Source organism: Haematobia irritans, chromosome 4 (assembly GCF_050003625.1).
Source record: "Haematobia irritans isolate KBUSLIRL chromosome 4, ASM5000362v1, whole genome shotgun sequence".
NCBI classification, from domain to species: domain Eukaryota; kingdom Metazoa; phylum Arthropoda; class Insecta; order Diptera; family Muscidae; genus Haematobia; species Haematobia irritans.
The window spans coordinates 215,041,624-215,057,907 of record NC_134400.1 but is presented as its reverse complement, the minus strand read 5'-3'; the positions used below and the strand labels follow the sequence as shown (position 1 = coordinate 215,057,907).

The 16,284-nt window shown below is 35.7% G+C and overlaps 1 protein-coding gene across 1 annotated transcript in view; it reads left to right on the top strand.

Moving 5' to 3' along the window:
• Positions 1 to 16,284, top strand: part of LOC142235985 (uncharacterized) — a 57,607-nt gene that overhangs the window by 18,814 nt on the left and 22,509 nt on the right. The window contains exon 2 of the mRNA XM_075307235.1: positions 9,476 to 10,642. Within this exon, the coding sequence (XP_075163350.1) occupies positions 9,476 to 10,642 (1,167 nt within the window). The remainder of the gene's footprint in view (positions 1 to 9,475; positions 10,643 to 16,284) is intronic.

Here is a 16,284-nt window from a genome sequence, read left to right as displayed (position 1 = left end):
AAATCATGTACCTGACCATTCAATTTTTTTTTTTTAATTTTTTACAGAAAAAAAAGTATTTTTATAGGTTAAGTATAGATATGTCTAGAACCATTACATGGCCATAAAGACCATTTACATTTTTCGTGACCATTTAATTTTTTAACTTTTTTTGCAGCGAAAAGAATTTTATAAAAACATTGAGCAGGTACACACGATTTTCATTTTGCGCGTCAGTCATGTGTTGATTGTTTCTTGGAATGGACGGAGAATACGGATTTACTGTGTTTTGTGTTAATTTATTTATTCATAAGTGGCACGTGGTTTTATGTGAAAACAAAAAAGGAAAGTGTAATTGAAAACAAGTAAGGAAAGTCTAAAGTCGGGCGGGGCCGACTATCTTATACCCTGCACCACTTTGTGGATCTAAATTTTCGATACCATATCACATCCGTCAAATGTGTTGGGGGCTATATATAAAGGTTTGTCCCAAATACATACATTGAAATATCACTGGAAGAATTTGATAGACTTCTACAAAATCTAAAGACTCAAAATTTAAGTCGGCTAATGCACTAGGGTGGAACACAATGTTAGTAAAAAACAAGCCGTAAGTTCGGCCAGGCCGAAGCTTATGTTCCCTCCACCATGGATCGTAGAAACTTTTTCTACACACTGCCATCCATAATCGAATTACTTGGGTTGATCGATCCAATACGTATATAATTCAGTTTGACAAAGTAGACATACAATTTTGAAAAAATTTTCTACAGAAATAAAATTTTAACAAAATTTTCTATAGAAATAAAATTTTCACAAAATTTTCTATAGAAATAAAAATATTGACAAAACTTTCTATAGAAATAAAATTTTGACAAAATTTTGTATAGAAAAATATTTTGACAAAATTTTCTATAGACATAAAAATTTGGCAAGATATACTATAGAAATAAAATGTTGACAAAATTTTCTATAGAAATAAAATTTAGACAAAATTTTCTATAGAAATAAAATTTTGACAAAATTTTCTATACAAATAAAATTTTGACAATGATGAAAATTTTATTATGAACCGCATAAAATTTTAACAAAATTTTCTATAGAAATAAAATTTTGACAAAATTTTCTATAGAAATAAAATTTTGGTAGATTATTTTTGGCTCTAGTGGCAACCATGATTATGAACCGATATGGACCAATTTTTGTGTGATTGGACCAATTTTAGTATGGTTGTTAGCGACCTTATACTAACACCACGTGCCTAATTTGAACCGGATCGGATGAATTTTGCTCCTCCAAGAGGCTCCGGAGGTCAAATCTGGAGAATGTTTTATATGGGGGCTATATATAATTATGGACCGATATGGACCAATTCTGGCACGGTTGTTAAATATCATATACTAACACCATGTTCCAAATTACCACCGGATTGGATGAAATTTGCTTCTCTTGGAGACTTCGCAAGCCAAATATGGGGATCGGTTTATATAATTATGAACCGATGTGGACCAATTTTGGCATAGTTGTTAGAGACCATATACCAATATCATGTACCAAATTTCAGGCGGATCGGATGAAATTTGCTTCTCTTTGAGGCTCCGTAACCCAAATCTGGGGATCGGTTTATATGGGAGCCATATATAATTACGGACCGATGTGGACCAATTTTTGCACGATTGTTAGAGACCATATACCAATACCATATACCAAATTTCAGCCGGATCGGATGCAATTTGCTCCTCTTTGAGGCTTCGCAAGCCAAATCTGGAGATCGGTTTATATGGGAGCTATATATAATTATGGACCGATTTTGGCATAGTTGTTAGAGACCATATACCAACATCATGTACCAAATTTCAGCCGCATCGGATGAAATTTGCTTCTCTTTGAGGCTCCGCAAGCCAAAACTGGGGATCGGTTTATATGGGGGCTATATATAATTATGGACCGATGTGGACCAATTTTTGCATGATTGTTAGAGACCATATACCAACACCATGCCAAATTTCAGCCGGATCGGATGAAATATGCTTCTTTTAGAGGCTCCACAAGCAAAATCTGGGGATCGGTTTATATGGGGGCTATATATAATTATGGACCGATATGGACCAATTTTTGCATGGTTGTTAAAAACCGTATACTAAGACCACGTACTAAATTTCAACCGGATCGGATGAATTTTGCTCCTCCAAGAGGCTCCGGTGGTCAAATCTGGGGATCGGTTTATATGGGAGCTATATATAATTATGGACCGATATGGACCAATTTTTGCGTGATTGTTAGAGGCCGTATACTAACATCAGGTACCAAATTTCAACCGGATTGGATGAATTTTGCCCCTCCAAAAGTCTCCGGAGGTCAAATCTGGGGATCGGTTTATATGGGGGCTATATATAATTATGGACCGATATGGACCAATTTCTGCATGGTTGTTAGAGACCGTATACTTAGACCACGTACCAAATTTCAACCGGATCGGATTAATTTTGCTGCTCCGGGAGGCTCCCCAAGCCAAATTTGGGGATCGGTTTATATGGGGGCTATACGTAAACGTGGTCCGATATGGCCCATTTTCAATACCATGCGACCTACATCAATAACAACTACTTGTGCCAAGTTTCAAGTCGATAGCTTGTTTCGTTCGGAAGTTAGCGTGATTTCCACAGACGGACGGACAGCCGGACAGACGGACAGACGGACGGACGGACAGACGGACAGACGGACGGACGGACGGACATGCTTAGATCGACTCAGAATTTCACCACGACCCAGAATATATATACTTTATGGGGTCTTAGAGCAATATTTCGATGTGTTACAAACGGAATGACAAAGTTAATATACCCCCATCCTATGGTGGAGGGTATAACAAGTAAGGAAAGTCTAAAGTCGGGCGGGGCCGACTATATTATACCCTGCACCACTTTGTAGATCTAAATTTTCGATACCATATCACATCCGTCAAATGTGTTTGGGTCTATATATAAAGCTTTGTCCAAAATACATACATTTAAATATCACTCGATCTGGACAGAATTTGTTAGACTTCTACAAAATCTATAGATTCAAAATTTAAGTCGGCTAATGCACTAGGGTGGAACACAATGTTAGTAAAAAAATATGGGAAACATTTAAATCAGAAGCAATTTTAAGGAAACTTCGCAAAAGTTTATTTATGATTTATAGCTCGATATATATGTATTAGAATTTTAGGAAATTAGAGTCATTTTTACAACTTTTCGACTAAGCAGTGGCGATTTTACAAGGAAAATGTTGGTATTTTGACCATTTTTGTCGAAATCAGAAAACACATATATATGGGAGCTATATCTAAATCTGAACCGATTTCAACCAAATTTGGCACGCATAGCAACAATGCTAATTCTACTCCCTGTGCAACATTTCAACTAAATCGGAGTTAAAAATTGGCCTCTGTGGTCCTATGAGTGTAAATCGGGCGAAAGATATATATGGGAGCTATATCTAAATCTGAACCGATTTCAACCAAATTTGGCACGCATAGCTACTATGCTAATTCTACTCCCTGTGCAAAATTTCAATTAAATCGGACCAAAAGATTGGCCACTGTGGACATATGAGTGTAAATCGGGCGAAAGCTATATATGGCAGCTATATCTAAATCTGAACCGATTTCAACCAAATTTGGCGCACTAGACTACACTACTAATTGCAAAATTTCAACCAAATTGGGGTAAAACTCTGGCTTCTGGGACCGTATTAGTCCATATCGGGCGAAAGATATATATGGGAGCTATATCTAAATATTAACCGATTTCTTTCAAAATCAATAGGTATCTATTCTGAGCCAAAACACATACTTGTGCCAAATTTGAAGTCGATTGGACTAAAACTGCGACCTAGACTTTGATTACAAAAATGTGTTCACGGACAGACGGACATGGTTATATCGACTCAGGAGCCCACTATGAGCATTTTTGCAAAAGACACCATGTGTCTATCTCGTCTCCTTCTGGGTGTTGCAAACATATGCACTAACTTATAATACCCTGTTCCACAGTGTGGAGCAGGGTATAAATATATTAAAATGTTACATGGTCGCCGCAAAAATAGTTCCTATCATATTATTTTGCTCTTCGAATATGATTGTGACAATCATGTTTCTTCTCTGCGTGTAGCTGCGAGGGTTTTAGGAATTCACATAGTTTTTTATCGCAAACGGATTCCTTTGGTCCATTCTTACTTCTCCGCAGAAAACATGCCCTGCAAAAAACTTTGGCCAACACTTTTCCGAACAATTTAGTTGACATTTGTTGTGGGGAAATTATATTAGACCACTCCTAGTCATCATCAAGTGCCATAATGCTTTAAGGAAAATCGTTCGAGGAGAATTTTAGTTTTAGTACAATTTCCTTTTTTTAGGGAAAATGGCCTTAATTTTGAGTAAATTACGTATCCCAAAATTGGTTTGTATAATAGTTCATTTTAAGTCAATGTTTTTTTCAATGTGCATGAAGGTCAACCCAACCACCATACCCAACCAATTTCTGATATGACCCACATATACCACAAACACATTTATGCCCTTTGAATCGATTCCAATTTTGCACATATAATTGAGAAATAGTTGTAATAGTTTTTTTTTTTTGTTGTGGAATAACCCATATAAAGTGATATAAACGTTTGCATTTATATCCAAATATATACGTATGTATATGTCTGCGCTTCTATGTACTATATGTATGTATTAAATGCTATGCAATTTCTGTTCTGTTGCATGCATTGCCTTTTAGTCCTGTTGATTTTTCATCATATGGTTCAATTATTTTTGCACTTTTTTTCTTTTGTATGTCCAATTTATACATTAGAGCAATCATGGATAAACTATCTATGCCAATTGTTGCTTAGTATACTCTTTATAAAATTTCTAAAAGCATTTATCAATACTTTAAATTTTAATAAGAAAATATGCAAGAAAAATTTTAAAAGATTTTTTTGCGACAACAGAATTTCAAGCATTTGTTAAATTTAAGAGTTATAGTAAATAAGAAAACTTTATGCTAAATTGCAAGATAATTGAAATTTACTTGAAATTCAATTGTGCTATTGTGGGCAAAAGTACACTGAACAAGTATATACAGCAGTAAGTTCGGCCGGGCCGAATCTTACATACCCACCACCATGAACCAAATATTAGGGTTTCCTTTGAAATTTCAGGAGGGCTTGAGGACACTTCCGGAATATAAATTTAAAGATTTCACCTATGAGGACTATATCAGATTCTGGATTTATAAGAACAATTTTTGTTTGAGTTGTAGAGGAATTATTAACATCTCTTGTAAGTGTGCAAGAAAATTATAAAATAACGTTTTGATTTGAAATTTTAAATCTGTAGATTTTCACCCGAGAAGTAAAATTTGGAAATTTTACATTGAGTTTCAAGCAATTTTCATGATCAGTTGCCCTTCTACACCCTCAAGAAGTTAAGTCGGTCTATATGGAGGCATTACCAAATGGACCGATAAAAACTTAATCCCATACACGTTTTTGTGAGCCTCAAATACCAGAATATTTAGAATTTCAGGCAAATCAGATAAAAACTACGGTTTCTAGAAGCCCAAGAAGTTAAATCGGGAAATCGGTCTATATGGGGGCTATACCAAAATATGGACCGATACTCACCGTTTTCGGCACACCTCTTTATGGCCCGAAAATACCTCTAGATTTCCAATTTCAGGCAAATTGGATAAAAACTTGGGATTCTAGAAGCCCAAGAAATAAAATCGGGAAATCGTTCTATATGGGAGCTATATCAAAATATAGACCGATACTCACCATTTTCGCCACACAGAAGTAAAATCGGGAAATCGTTCTATATGGGAGCTATACCAAAATATAGACCGATACTCACCATTTTCGCCACACCTCTTTATGACCCGAAAATACCTCTAGATTTCCAATTTCAGACAAATTGGATAAAAACTACGGTTTCTATAAGCCCAAGACCCCAATTCGGGAGGTCGTTTTATATGGGGACCATACCAAAACATGGACCGATACTCTCAATTTTCGGCACACGTATTTGTGGTCCTACAATACCTCTAGATTTCCAATATCAGGCAAATTGAATAAAAACTGCGGTTTCTATAAGCCCAAGAAGTAAAATCGGGAGATCGGTCTATATGGGGGCTATACCATAACATGGACCGATACTCACAATTTTTGGCACACGTATTTGTGGTCCTACAATATCTCCAGATTTCCAATTTCAGGTAAAAAACTGCGGTTTCTATAAGCCCAAGAAGTAAAATCGGGAGATCGGTCTATATGGGGGCTATACCAAAATATGGACCGATACTCACAATTTTTGGCACACCTCTTTATGGTCATAAAATACCTCTAGGTTTCAAATTTCAGGCAAATTGGATAAAAACTACGATTTCTATAAGCCCAAGACCCCAAATCGGGAGGTCGGTTTATATGGGGACTATATCAAAACCTGGACCGATATAGCCCATCTTCGAACTTGACCTGCCTGCAGACAAAAGACGATTTTGTGCAAAAATTCAGCACGATTGCTTCATTATTGAAGACTGTAGCGTGATTACAACAGACAGACAGACAGCCAGACAGACAGACGGACATGGTCATATCGTCTTAGAATTTCTCCCTGATCAAGAATATATATACTTTATATAGTCGGAAATCGATATTTCGATGTGTTACAAACGGAATGACAAACTTATTATACCCCCGTCACCATTCTATGGTGGTGGGTACAAAAATAGAAAATTAATAAAAAAGTAAAAAAATAATAAAAAACAAGTATATACGGCCGTAAGTTCGGCCAGGCCGAATCTTATGTACCCTCCATCATGGATTGCGTAGAAACTTCATCTAAACACTGCCATCCACAATCGAATTACTTAAGTTGCGGTAACGCTTGCCGATGGCAAGGTAGTCCATACGTGGTATATATTAAATCAAAAAAAATCGATCCAATACGTATATAATTCAGTTTGACAAAGTAGACATAAAATTTTGACAAAATTTTCTACAGAAATAAAATTTTAACAAAATTTTCTATAGAAATAAAATTTTCACAAAATTTTCTATAGAAATAAAAATTTTGACAAAATTTTCTATAGAAAGAACATTTTGACAAAATTTTATATAGAAATAAAATCTTGGTAGATTATTTTTGGCTCGAGTGGCAACCATGAATTTGAACCGAATAAAATTTGAACAAAATTTTCTATAGAAATAAAATTTTGACAAAATTTTCTATAGAAATAAAATTTTGACAATGATGAAAATTTATTATGAACCGAATAAAATTTTAACAAAATTTTCTCTAGAAATAAAATTTTGACAAAATTTTCTATAGAAATAAAATTTTGACAAAATTTTCTATAGAAATAAAATTTTGGTAGATTATATATAATTATGGACCGATGTGGACCAATTTTTGCATGGTTGTTAGAGACCATATACCAACATCATGTACAAAATTTCAGCCGGATCGGATGAAATATGCTTCTCTTAGAGGCTCCACAAGCCAAATCTGGGGATCGGTTTATATAGGGGCTATATATAATTAAGGACCGACATGGACCACTTTTTGCATGGTTGTTAGAGACCATATACCAACATCATGTACCAAATTTCAGCCGGATCGGATGAAATTTTCTTCTCTTTGAGGCTCCGCAAGCCAAATCTGGGGATCGGTTTATATGGGGGCTATATATAATTATGGACCGATGTGGACCAATTTGTGCATGATTGTTAGAGACCATATACCAACACCATGTACCAAATTTCAGCCGGATCGGATGAAATATGCTTCTCTTAGAGGCTCCACAAGCCAAATCTGGGGATCGGTTTATATAGGGGCTATATATAATTAAGGACCGATATGGACCAATTTTTGCATGGTTGTTAGAGACCGTATACTAACATCATGTACCAAATTTCAGCCGGATCGGATGAAATTTTCTTCTCTTTGAGGCTCCGCAAGCCAAATCTGGGGATCGGTTTATATGGGGGCTATATATAATTATACACCGATGTGAACCAATTTTTGCATGGCTGTTAGAGACCATATACCAACACCATATACCAAATTTCAGCCGAATCGGATGAAATTTGCTTCTCTTTTAGGCTCCGCAAGCCAAATCTGGGGATCGGTTTATATGGGGGCTATATATAATTATGGACCGATGTGGACCAATTTTTCCATGGTTGTTAGAGACCATATACTAACATCATGTACCAAATTTCAGCCGGATCGGATGAAATTTTCTTCTCTTTGAGGCTCCGCAAGCCAAATCTGGGGATCGGTTTATATGGGGGCTATATATAATTATGGACCGATGTGAACCAATTTTTGCATGGCTGTTAGAGACCATATACCAACACCATATACCAAATTTCAGCCGAATCGGATGAAATTTGCTTCTCTTTTATGCTCCGCAAGCCAAATCTGGGGATCGGTTTATATGGGGGCTATATATAATTATGGACCGATGTGGACCAATTTTTCCATGGTTGTTAGAGACCATATACCAACACCATATACCAAATTTCAGCCGGATCGGATGAAATATGCTTCTGTTAGAGGCTCCATAAGCCAAATCTGAGGGTCCCTTTATATGGGGGCTATACGTAAAAGTGGACCGATATGGCCCATTTTCAATACCATCCGACCTACATCGATAACAACTATTTGTGCCAAGTTTCAAGTCGATAGCTTGTTTCGTTCGGAAGTTAGCGTGATTTCAACAGACGGACGGACGGACGGACGGACATGCTTAGATCGACTCAGAATTTCACCACGACCCAGAATATATATACTTTATGGGGTCTTAGAGCAATATTTCGATGTGTTACAAACGGAATGACAAAGTTAATATACCCCCATCCTATGATGGAGGGTATAAAAATAAATTTCATTTCCGCTGGGATTTGAACCTGTGCCGTTTGACTTTTTCGCTTCCATGGAAGTTCTTTTGCGAAGGTTTTGCAAATTATGAGAATATGACGAAATATTGATACTTTGTACAGATAAAGGTGGAAAAACAGTAGCGATGACAAAAGCGGACTACAAAACAAAAATGGGAAATATCTTAATGGATTTTTGTACCTACAGACGACTCAAGAAGGATCCGACTACGAGCCTCCAAAATAAAAATAACAGCTTAGTGGAAAAACTGTTTAAGGTTAATGCAATTACCTTTAATGAAAAGAAAAAATGGGCAAATAAAACATCTTTGCCACCTAGGATATATGTACTCCCAAAGATTCACAAGGAAGGTACGCCTCTAAGACCAATCTGCTCTTCAATCAATTCTCCAGGATATGACCTTTCCCGATATTTAGTCGACATTTTAAGACATTTGACGAAGGAATCAAAGTATAATATAAGAGACGCGGTGGATTTTAAATCTAGATTGACCAATGTTAAAATAGAATCTGACGAAACATTAATATCTTTTGACGTAATTTCCTTATTTCCAAGTGTACCAGTTGAACTAGCCATTAAGACAATTGAGAAAAAGTGGAATATTTTGGAGCAGTACACTAATATACCCCGAGGACTATTCATTGAAATATTAAAATTTTGCATTAAGGACACAAGGTATTTTAAATATGAGGAAAAGTTTTACAGTCATCAAAAAGGATTACCCATGGGATCTCCAGCTTCACCAGTAATTGCTGATATAGTAATGGAAGATTTATTGGATGACTCGATTGGAAAAATGCCAAATAAGCCCAAAATATTGACGAAATATGTGGACGACTTGTTTGGAATCATAAAGAAAACAGAAACGATCAACACTATCAACGTTCTAAATTCATACAATAAGCTAATTCAATTTGCGATGGAAGAGGAAAATGACAACAAACTGGCATACTTGGACACGATAGTAATAAGGAAAGAAAATAGGATTCTTCTTGATTGGTACCAAAAAGACACAGCTTCTGGACGATTGGTCAATTTTCATTCCAAACATCCAAAATCAATGATAATAAACACCGCGAACAATTTCATAAATAGAGTTTTGACAATAAGTGACAAGATATATCATCATCAAAATAAGCAAAAGATACGAGACATTTTATTAATGAATGACTTCCCAAAGAAGACTATAAAAGAAGCACAGAAGCCAAAAAAGGACAATATCAATAAGGAGCCAAAAATATATAAATCTGTCACTTTTATACCTGGTTTCTCCGAAAGATTCAAAAACTCTGAAATTTATGACAAGGACAAGATTCAACTCGCTTTCAGAACTCACAATACAATGGACCAATTCTATGGGAAAACAAAATCAAAAGTTAAAAAGGAGGACAAATCAAATTTAGTATACCAAATAAAATGTAATGGAGACGGGTCCGACATATGCCAAAAGGTATATGTTGGTACTACAGGAACTAAATTAATGACGAGAATTTCATCCCACAAATCTTACCACAAGGCTAGAGATAAGCCATTGGATCAAAAGACGGCACTCGCAACCCACTGTACACAAACTGGACACAGCCCGAATTTTGACGATGTAGATGTATTAGTGCAAGAGAGTAATCCGTTCCGACGATATACCTTAGAGATGCTTTATATCACCGACGTTCCCAGCGAGAAGAGATTAAACTTTAAAACAGACACAGATAAATGTTCTCAAATGTATAGATACATCATAAAAAAACACGGACGCAGACATATTTAGTTGGCAATCAAATTTCCTAACAAGTATATACGGCCGTAAGTTCGGCCAGGCCGAAGCTTATGTACCCTCCATCATGGATTGCGTAGAAACTTCTTCTAAACACTGCCATCCACAATCGAATTACTTAAGTTGCGGTAACGCTTGCCAATGGCAAGGTAGTAGACATAAAAGTTTGACAAAATTTTCTACATAAATAAAATTTTAACAAAATTTTCTATAGAAATAAAATTTTCACAAAATTTTCTATAGAAATAAAAATGTTGACAAAATATTCTATAGAAAGAAAATTTTGACAAAAATTTCTACAGAAATAAAATTTTAACAAAATTTTCTATAGAAATAAACTTTTGACAAAATTTTCTATAGAAATAAAATCTTGGTAGATTATTTGTGGCTCGAGTGGCAACCATGATTATGAACCGAATAAAATTTGAACAAAATTTTCTATAGAAATAAAATTTTCACAAAATTTTCTATAGAAATAAAATTTTGAAAATGATGAAAATTTTATTATGAAACGAATAAAATTTTAACAACATTTTCTCTAGAAATAAAATTTTGACAAAATTTTCTATAGAAATAAAATTTTGACAAAATTTTCTATAGAAATAAAATTTTGACAAAATTTTCTATAGAAATAAAATTTTGGTAGATTATTTTCGGCTCTAGTGGCAACCATGATAATGACCGATATGGACCAATTTTTGTGTGATTGGACCAATTTTGGTATGGTTGTTAGCGACCATATACTAGCACCACGTTGCTAATTTGAACCGGATCGGATGAATTTTGCTCCTCCAAGAGGCTCCGGAGGTCAAATCTGGAGAACGTTTTATATGGGGGCTATATATAATTATGGACCGATATGGACCAATTCTGGCACGGTTGTTAAAGATCATATACTAACACCATGTTCCAAATTATAACCGGCTTGGATGAAATTTGCTTCTCTTGGAGACTTCGCAAGCCAAATCTGGGGATCGGTTTATGTGGGGGCTATATATAATTATGAACCGATGTGGACCAATTTTTGCATGGTTGTTAGAGACTATATACCAACATCATTTACCAAATTTCAGCCGGATCGGATGAAATTTGCTTCTTTTGAGGCTCCGCAAGCCAAATCTGGGGATCGGTTTATATGGGGGTTATATATAATTATGGACCGATGTGGACCAATTTTTGCATGATTGTTAGAGACCATATACCAACACCATGTACCAAATTTCAGCCGGATCGGATGAAATATGCTTCTATTAGAGGCTCCGGAAGCCAAATCTGGGGATCGTTTTATATGGGGGCTATATATAATTATGGACCGATGTGGACCAATTTTTTCATGGTTGTTAGAGACCATATACCAACACCATGTACCAAATTTCAGCTGGATCGGATGAAATTTGCTTCTCTTTTAGGCTCCGCAAGCCAAATCTGGGGATCGGTTTATATGGGGGCTATATATAATTATGGACCGATGTGGATCAATTTTTGCATGGTTGTTAGAGACCATATACCAACACCATGTACCAAATTTCTGCCGGATCGGATGAAATTTGGTTCTGTTTTAGGCTCCGCAAGCCAAATCTGGGAATCGGTTTATATGGGGGCTATATATAATTATGGACCGATGTGGACCAATTTTTGCATGGTTGTTAGAGACCATATACCAACACCGTGTGCCAAATTTCAGCCGGATCGGATGAAATATGCTTCTGTTAGAGGCTCCACAAGCCAAATCTGACGGTCCCTTTATATGGGGGCTATACGTAAAAGTGGACCGATATGGCCCATTTTCAATACCATCCGACCTACATCGATAACAACTCCTTGTGCCAAGTTTCAAGTCGATAGCTTGTTTCGTTCGGAAGTTAGCGTGATTTCAACAGACGGACGGACGGACATGCTTAGATCGACTCAGAATTTCACCACGACCCAGAATATATATACTTTATGGGGTCTTAGAGCAATATTTCGATGTGTTACAAACGGTATGACAAAGTTAATATACCCCCATCCTATGATGGAGGGTATAAAAAGCAGACGTAATCACTCTCTACAATTTTTTGATTATTTCCTAAAAATACTTTAATGTAAATATAAATTGTTTGTGTTACTCGTACATTGTGTACTAATATTTGTTATTTATGTAGATCCCCGTCGAAGACTAACGATGTTAGTCGAAATATTGGAGAATAAAGTTAACAAGTAATCAAAAATCGTAAAAAGGATTTTTTATTAAAAGGACCTCAAGCCGAAATAATAATAAAATAAATTATGAGAATATTTAATTTTTTTTTGTTGATTTTTAATGGACAAAATATATTTATACGAAAATATATGCCGAAAATTAAAACGATGCATAACATAAAAAAAATATATTTTTTTTTTAAATATTTGATAAAAAATTGCCGCTGGTGAGAATTGAACCTGCATTTCTTATTTTTGTTTTGTTTTGTTGATACTAATAAAGAACATATGGAGAAGCAATTAGAATGTTATTCCTTGGTGTCGTATTACGATCATACCACAAACATTTGAATTTACCTTTCGACGCTTTATGTTCAATGGCGTTTATGGCTGAGTGAGCTAAGGCGTTCTGTTATGGTGCCAACAATCCCAGGTTCAACCCCTGGTCGGAGCGAAAAAGGTTTTCAAATTGTAAAAAATTAGATAATAGGAAAAAAATAGTGTAATAAAAAATATGGATGAAAAAAAAGGAATTGGTTAAATTTTTTTTTTTTTGCTTTTTAAATTTCTTCATTGAAATTAACTTCCAGGGCCCAACTTGTAAAGCAAAGCAAAGGATCCAAAAAGGGAGTACTTCCGTCCTATGACAAGTCCATGTAAAATTCATTGAAGATGATCCAAACTACTTTTTTGGAAGCTGTTTTTTTGCTGGTTATAGTATGGTGGTGGCTAAAGGAATTTCTCAAATTTCGGCTTAGAAATACGAAAAGATAATCAGACTAAAATTTCGAGCTGCAATATGCAATTAAACTGACATGCTACTAAGCGCTAGGACTCAGACTGTTCCTTCTGAGAAATGCACAAAATTACTATACTCTCTTACACAGTAGTGCATAGAAGGTTTGGATTTGGCCAGTTCATTGATATAAGAGAAATTGTCCTCTAACCCTCCAAGGATGATAATGGGATCTCTTTACCGACTATGTCATCATCTTCTACCAAGTTTAGTCATTATACCCTTCACCACTACTGTGGTACAGGGTATAATAAGTTTGTGCATTTGTATGTAACGCCAAGAAGGAGTAATCATAGACCAACCTTTTAGTATACGGATCGGCTTAGAATTAAATTCTGAGTCGATTTAGCGATATCCGTCTGTCTGTCTGTCTGTCTGTTGATGTATTTTTGTGTGCAAAGTACAGCTCGCAGTTTTAGTCCGATTGTCCTAAAATTTGGTATAGGGTCCTGTTTCGGCTCAAAGACGATCCCTATTGATTTTGGAAAAAATCGGTTCAGATTTAGATATAGCTGCCATATATATTTTCACCGATCTGGTCATAATTGGCGTGTATATCAACCGATCTCCCTCAAATTCCGTACATCCGAATATTTTATAAGTCTCGAAAAACTTGCAAAATATCAGCAAAATCGGTTCAGATTTAGATATAGCTCCCATATATAGCTTTCGCCCGATTTACACTCATATGACCACAGAGGCCAATTTTTAACTCCGATTTAGTTGAAATTTTGCACAGGGAGTAGAATTAGCATTGTAGCCATGCGTGCCAAATTTGGTTGAAATCGGTTCAGATTTAGATATATCTCCCATATATAGCTTTCGCCCGATTTACACTCATATGTCCACAGAGGCCAATTTTTAACTCCGATTTAGTTGAAATTTTGCACAGGGAGGAGAATAAGCATTGTTGCAATGCGTGCCAAATTTGGTTGAAATCGGTTCAGATTTAGATATAGCTTCCATATATATATGTTTTTCTGATTTCGACAAAAATGGTCAAAATACCAACATTTTCCTTGTAAAATCGCCACTGCTTAGTCGAAAGGTTGTAAAAATGACTCTAATTTTCCTAAACTTCTAATACATATATATCGAGCGATAAATCATAAATAAACTTTTTTGAAGTTTCCTTAAAATTGCTTCAGATTTAAACGTTTCCCATATTTTTTTACTAACATTGTGTTCCACCCTAGTGCATTAGCCGACTTAAATTTTGAGTCTATAGATTTTGTAGAAGTCTATCAAATTCTTCCAGATCGAGTGATATTTAAATGTATGTATTTGGGACAAACCTTTATATATAGCCCCCAACACATTTGACGGATGTGATATGGTATCGAAAATTTAGATCTACAAAGTGGTGCAGGGTATAATATAGTCGGCCCCGCCCGACTTTAGACTTTCCTTACTGGGTTTTCTCTTGTATATGAGCTAATATTAGATTTGCCTCTTTTACCAAGTTGCGGCAGAGGTTTTAAGGACTCACATAATTTTTATCCTAAACGGAATCCTTTTATCCATTCTTACTTTTCCCACAGCAAACATGCCCTACAACACTTTTGGTCAACACTTCTCCGAAGAACTTATTAGACATTATACTTTTTTTTGTGGACTACTCTTCGTCAGCATCAAGTGCTATTATGTTTTAAGGAAAATCATTCGAGAAGAAGATAATGATGCGAATGATGATGATGGTAGTATTGCCATTTTTTTCTTTTTTTTGCTTAGCAATGAAATACAAACGAATTTACGCTTCATTTATGACAACAATAGCAGGAAAACACTTCTGCTAACCAAGACAAAATAAAAAGTAAAACGGACAAAAGCAAAAACAAAAACCGTCTACATAGCCTGAAATGTTATACGGGTACTGGTCCTGGTGTGACATTGAACAAATTGTATTATGTTACCCCCATCCCCCCATAGGGAAACTACTATGTGTAAGGTAAGGGAGTGCTTGGAGAGGATTACAAATGTACTCCTTGAAATCACGAAGAAATACAAGTTCTGGTCGAGCAAGACAATGCCTGAGGTTACAGGAGCATTGGAGCATTTGTACATTGGACTACATAACAAGAGAACATTACAATGGCATTTAAAACTGAACAAGCAGCAGCGGCCCCAGCATGGTGCCAGTACTAACAATAAAAGCAACACCAAAAAAAAAAAAAAAAAGAATGGAAAGACCATGTCAGTGATTCAACACCGATGGTGTTACTTTTGTTGTTGTTATGTTATAAACAACAAGGAATACTATTTTACTTCTTTTACAGCCAGATGGAGATGTAAGAAACACACTTGGAAGATTACTGGAGGACAAAGAGAAAGCAACTGGGAGCTGAACACAAGCGGGAAACCGAAAGTGAAGTGTGGTGCTATACGATGCAGTATCGATTTGGTCCATATATCGAGTTATTTTTTATAACCCTAAATAACAGTTAATTTTACCTTTCCCCTGGACGGAGAATCGAGCCGCGGACCATGCAATTTTTAAGCCAACACACTATCCACTGAGTTATGTAGCCGTTATTGTCATCAATAGACAATTACCCATATACGAGTATATAGCATAGCTTGCGGCGCTCACGAGCCGATTAAACAAACTTTATTTAA